The following is a 5475-nucleotide window of genomic DNA, read 5'->3' on the forward strand; positions in this document are numbered from 1 at the left end:
AGTTGCCACTGCATAGTAATAAAATGCAAAATCAAATGTGTTCTACTGCAAAGTTAAGCCTTTTTCTTGAAATTAACATTTAGCTTATACTTTGTAGACAAAGCAGTTTTGAAGACTGAATAATTTGGAAGTTGGAATAAAAAACTTTATGCAACATTTCCTTTTATTGCATACAATACAATATCACCTTACTTAAACCCTGAGCCATGATATTAAAAATAAATTACTGATTACTGAGGATTTCTATAATTTAACCAAGAAAGTAGTAGAATCTGAGTAAAAATACAAAATTAATATTCTAATGGAAGCTCTTGTATTTTTCTTGCTCCAAGATCCATTCAAGTGAATTGTAGCATACGACAGTCCTCAACCTGGAAAAAGAAAAAAGTTAAATTTTTCGATTCAATTATTTTTTTACTACTGCAATTTCATAAAATACAATATCAGTCCCAATTTGATATAATTTACTTTTCATCTGTTTACTAATCACCATGTAAAAAGATGAAAAGTTTAAGGGAAAAAAGCAAAAAATAAACAAGTACAATTACTATTTACCATGGATTCCCATTTCAAAACCTCCTTCGTTGAGGGCAACTGCAATTCCAGGTGACGACTACCACCAAAGTGTCAGGCTTTGGGCTGCTTCACAACCTTCATCTGGGTTCAACTGGATGTCATCAACCCATACTGGTCATGTCCCAGTTTAACCTAAATAAAAAAGAAAATATTAGTCATAGTCAAAACCATGAACAATAGGGATACTGCACTAAAAATTTAAAACTGACGCTTCAAGAGTTTTCTGATGTTGTCGATGCGAAGGGTTTCGCGGAAGTCTAGGGAGAGTTTAGGCTTTTTATGGGCTGGGAAATTTACTTCAAAACGTCCACATCATTTATGTGAAAAGGGGCAATCGAAAAACAGGTTTCGAAAGTCTTGAAAGTACGAGACTTTACTACAAGGAGCGTAATCACATCTATTAATGGTATCCCTCTAAGGTGAAACTAATACGATGAAGATTTGACAGGCACGAATTTTTAGACATTAAACCCAAGCAAATGTAGATACATATGAATACATTATGTCAAAAGGCGTTGAAATTACCACCGCAGACTGTCATTAAGCTAGGCACAGCTTTGCTTAAATGTAGACATGTACGCAGTCGGTAAATATCTTGCCAAAGAGAAGACGAGTGAATGGCAAAATGGTTCTTAGATAGTAAGATGGGTATTTCAGGTGATGCGATGGATTAAGTGTAAAGCTTGGATGATATACTCACAGGGGAGCATTCTTAGCAGCCACTGAGACTGTACTTAATCCTAAAGAGTATAACCTATTAAGTGAGGTAGGACATGCAAAAGTCAATAGACGTTTGTTAGGGCACCGCCTCCCTTAGTTCACCCGTGAAACAGCTAACCTGCCAATCACGCACTGATAGACGAATGTGAGTCAGACGAGTGAGCGAGTCCAAGAGCAAGTCCGGGCACTCGAACGCCTGATTCACATCTCGCTCAAGCTCACACACGCTCCACCTGCAAGAGATGTTGCCGGCCGGCGCTGCCTCGGGCCTCTAGCACGCGGTCACATCGCCGTCACAAGTCTGGTCGCTTACGATGCTTGTGAACAGTGGGGGTGGTAGTAGGTCGAACAGCATCTGGCCCAGGACATTGTCTAGGTCCTACAGTGAACTACAGACGGATCAGGCAAGGATACTGAAGCAAGTGACAACTAGAAGGTCGCCTCACGTGAGTATTGGGTCTTACCTGGATACCTGTCGCTGCACTGCTCTCCTTATTTTTGTTTCCGCTTTTTAATCAGAGCTCTTGGTGATTGTTCGGTATTTTCAGTGGTGATATGATTATGGTCGCAAGGAATCATTGAAAAAACTTTTAAAGGTTTCCTTAAAAATTAGATTTATTGGTACGCAGTACACTTAAAAGTAAACAATATCGACTTTTTTGTTTTACTTAAAAAAAACTCAAGTCTCCTGGTTTGTTCAAACATGTGACGCAATCATGAATAAAGACTTCATTCGTCTAAATCACTTTAGTAACTTTATTTCAAACTGATATAGAATGCCTCTGCCACCAAGATCTGATTATCGGTGCATGCACACGTCGCTGTCAGCCTCTACTTCGCATCTAAAAGCGTCGGGGGGGCATGTCACGGGGAGGACCGGGGTAGCTACAAGAGAACATGAAAATAGTCATATCATTTTCCAGCTCAAGACAAGCCATAAATAGGTTAAAAGTTTGCTAATCGCAAGTTAAGATTCGATAGTTATGGACAGTGAAACTATTTCAAACTTTTGAAGACGATTATTCTGTGGGCATCGCAAGGTTACCTTTTACCTTTCGATTAATCTCGTTACTGTCCTACTTAGCAAGCGAAATTGTCCCTTAATTTATAAAGACACTGCAACACACAAAATGGAATTAATTATGCCCAAATATAACACTATTTCACAAAATTCCCAAGAGTGCACTGCAGTTCCTACTCACCGGCGTGGTGGACTGCGTCGAGGAGGGGATCTTCCACGAGGAGGGAACATTTCCCGTCCACCTCCATACATGTCACGCCTATAAGAAGTGCAGGCATGTTACTAAACTTGCCAAAAGAACAATCGTGCATTCACTTGAACATCAATTTTAAAAATATTCCAGATTCTTGAATGAACCCCCATGTTACTTACTCAGCTCGTGGTCCATACATGTCTCCGTAAGGGTCGTCTCTGCGATCATAGCCCATGGGAGGTGGCCGCCTGTCCATAGGTGGTGGGGTGCGTCGGCCCATAGGTGGAGGAGGCATGCGTTCATACGAATCGTATCGGTCATAGGGATCTCTGTATGCTGGCTCCCTGGGCATGGGAGGGGGTGGGGGGCGCCTGTCCAAACCACCTGCAGGAGGCAGTGGGCGACGATCTCTGCGCTCATAATCATCATAATACCCATTTCTCATGGGAGGTGCAGGTGGCGGGGGCCCAGGGGGAGGTGGGCCATATCGATCACCCATAGGTGGTCTGCGGTCATATGGTCCTGGTCTGCCCATGCCTCTTCCCCTCATTGGGCCACCACGCCCTCGGAAGCCCCCACCCATACCTCTTCCACCAGCCATTCCACCCATACCACCTGCTCGCTTCTCTCCCGTGGATTGCTGAAAATTTTGAAGATGCAACTAAGCATACGCTGATACTAAAGAATAAAGCATTTCCACCATTATCCAGATCCAGCACTTGGACTATTCATACTCTGAAACCTACCTCTACACTAATTTTGAAGCCATTGAGGTCCCAGTTGTTCAAGTTCCTGATAGCATTGCCTGCCTGATCTTCTGTCTTCATGTGTACGAAGGCATAATTGCCTAGGATTGAACATTCTGTGACTTCACCAAAACGCTCGAACAATTTTCGCAGCTCAAAATCCTTACATGTTGGCGGCAGCTTGCCAACGAAGATCTTAGTCTTCGGTGGCATTTTGTCTGTTGAGAGAACAACGGAGTCAGATACGTCAAGTCGCACCCTAAGGTTTACATGTAAGATAAAATTTTGCCACACCCTCCACTCATTTGGAAAAAGTATTAACCACATAGCAAAAGAGAAACATTTCAATATTTGTGAAACCAACGCTTAAAGAATTTAAACCAATAAGAACCCTACAAATTAAGTACTTTTTATCTTTCGAAAAATTAACTAAAGTATCTTAAATTCTATCAAGAAAACTTCCATAGTGTTCCACAAAGAGGATTTTAAAACACTGCACATTCAAGGCAAATTGAATTTACATCAAACCTCAAAGTACACATTGATACGAATCGTTAGCCTTTCAGTGCATCATTATCTTTCTCAAGAGGAAATTCCGCCCGAGCGACACCACCGACGTCCGCAAGAGCTCTACGCAGAAGGTGCGAGCCGAGCCGCGGACACCTTCGCGGCGACCTGCGTTGGGTGGGGGCTTATCATCTGGGTTTACGTTTCGCTGATAAAACAGATGAGCGCCTTCCGGAGGCGTGAATTCAAATTGCGAACGCCGTAACTCGCCCCCCCCCCCCTATTTACACCCTCACTCATCTAACGGGGGTGGTGGCCTCCCTCCCCCCGCCCCCAAGCCAAGCCACCGGTGTCCGCCGCGCTCCCGCTCCGTCGTGACTCACTCTCTTCATCATTCTATATTACGTGCATCCGCCACTTTGTGCGCTTGTTTATGGTCTCCGTCGCTCGTCTGGGATCTCCGGTATGTGCTCAGGAGTGGCATGGAACATTTCACAGTATAGTTTCCCTACTTTTCCCCCGTGAGCGCGTTTCGCCGCTAACAATGGCAGACGCGGGTCGTCCCGAGGCCTCACTTCCGAGAGGAAAAATAAATACATTCTGTTCACATCTTCGGCGAGAGTCGGTTCAACGTCACTTTTGCTCCAATCGTTCACTTACAAACGTTCTCACTATTCTTACCTGAAGTAATTGTGTCGATGGGTAAATATGTACCGAAACACTAATATAATTTCGGGACGCAACGCTACGTCTACCTCTTCCCAGCGCTCTTCTCGAATGGACGCTCTGACGCCGCTTGCCTCTGACGTCACATCTCCTCCCGCCTCAGCCAATCACGTCTCGCTGGTCGCGCACATGTGCCAAACCTCCCTCTATGCCATGATAAAACTATCCCTGGGCTAAAAACATACGGTGTATCAATACTAGGGTACATAAATAAATATTTATCACAACCATAAGGAATACCAGTATCCTTTATATTTCCTATTATTGCACCTTACTAGGAGATTTTTTGTAACATCGTCACTTTTTCGAATGCTCCGGCGTGTTGCCCGGGGGCGTGTTGGGGGACCGGCTTGGGGGGCGGGGGTTGGACGAGGGGTGCCGGGGATGCGATGTCCGACCCGAAGTCTCCTTTACGTACCTAACAAACTTCGCTTTTATACAAAATCGACAAGTTGACTATTTTGTGATTTATGAGAGAGGGAAACTGAAGTGTGGAGTGTGATTACTTATTAATAACAGGAAGCATTTCTCTTAATACTAACTCTTAGGACTCAGCATGTGAATCCACTCTTTATTTTTCATGTTTCGATCATTTATATTTTTCCCGTTCATCGCGAGTCTTTTCTGACCGGAGTATATATCACTAATCAGAAAAAATGTCTACATGTAACTTCAGTTAAATCGAAACAAAACCTTATATATGAACTGGCAATCGAAACTACAATACCGGCGTCTCGGTAGAAAATAAAAATACATAATTTCGCTCTGATTCCAAGTTCCTCGCTGAGATTCATAAAACGAAGTCAATAATCAATGCAATATTTTCTAATAATTCAGAATATTATGGTAATTGCCCATCACTCTCTACGTCGGCTGCCATTACCGGCTCGATAATTCCGCCGGACGCTGGGAGGCTTTCTCGTAGTAGGCTTTGACGGCAGATCTTGGTACTATTGATTTATTGTTATTTCCTACATTCGGATTAA

General features: G+C 43.3%; 1 protein-coding gene across 4 annotated transcripts; it reads right to left on the minus strand.

The window, feature by feature from the left end:
- Positions 1 to 156: 156 nt before the first annotated feature.
- LOC119592620 (RNA-binding protein lark-like) lies at positions 157 to 4573 on the minus strand. 4 transcript variants are annotated; one of them, XR_005230446.1, is made up of 6 exons: positions 4445 to 4573; positions 3257 to 3474; positions 2690 to 3150; positions 2499 to 2576; positions 556 to 708; positions 157 to 371 (listed from the first exon to the last, which is right to left on the minus strand). XR_005230446.1 is itself a non-coding variant. In XM_037941508.1 (5 exons), exons 2-5 carry the CDS (start codon positions 3467 to 3469, stop codon positions 2139 to 2141), a joined length of 795 nt encoding a protein of 264 aa, XP_037797436.1. In that variant the 5' UTR covers positions 3470 to 3474; positions 4445 to 4572; the 3' UTR covers positions 1885 to 2138. The 4 variants fall into 4 exon arrangements, 3 of the variants coding, with proteins under 3 accessions (XP_037797436.1, XP_037797437.1, XP_037797438.1); XM_037941508.1 differs by lacking the exons at positions 157 to 371; positions 556 to 708 and adding an exon at positions 1885 to 2181 and having other exon boundaries at positions 4445 to 4572; XM_037941509.1 differs by lacking the exons at positions 157 to 371; positions 556 to 708; positions 4445 to 4573 and adding exons at positions 1885 to 2181; positions 3785 to 3894.
- Positions 4574 to 5475: the final 902 nt, after the last annotated feature.

The sequence above is a fragment of the Penaeus monodon genome, chromosome 30 (genome assembly GCF_015228065.2).
Source record: "Penaeus monodon isolate SGIC_2016 chromosome 30, NSTDA_Pmon_1, whole genome shotgun sequence".
In the NCBI taxonomy this organism is placed as follows: Eukaryota; Metazoa; Arthropoda; class Malacostraca; order Decapoda; family Penaeidae; genus Penaeus; species Penaeus monodon.

What these genes read in the sequence shown, in the direction of transcription:
- LOC119592620 (XM_037941508.1), bottom strand. Translation starts at nt 3,469, where the DNA reads ATGCCACCGAAGACTAAGATCTTCGTTGGCAAGCTGCCGCCAACATGT. An exon ending in GCTTCAAAATTAGTGTAGAG is followed by an intron (nt 3,151 to 3,256) that starts GTAGGTTTCAGA and finishes CAAAATTTTCAG; the next exon opens with CAATCCACGGGAGAGAAGCG. An exon ending in CGACGCAGTCCACCACGCCG is followed by an intron (nt 2,182 to 2,498) that starts GTGAGTAGGAAC and finishes GTTCTCTTGTAG; the next exon opens with CTACCCCGGTCCTCCCCGTG.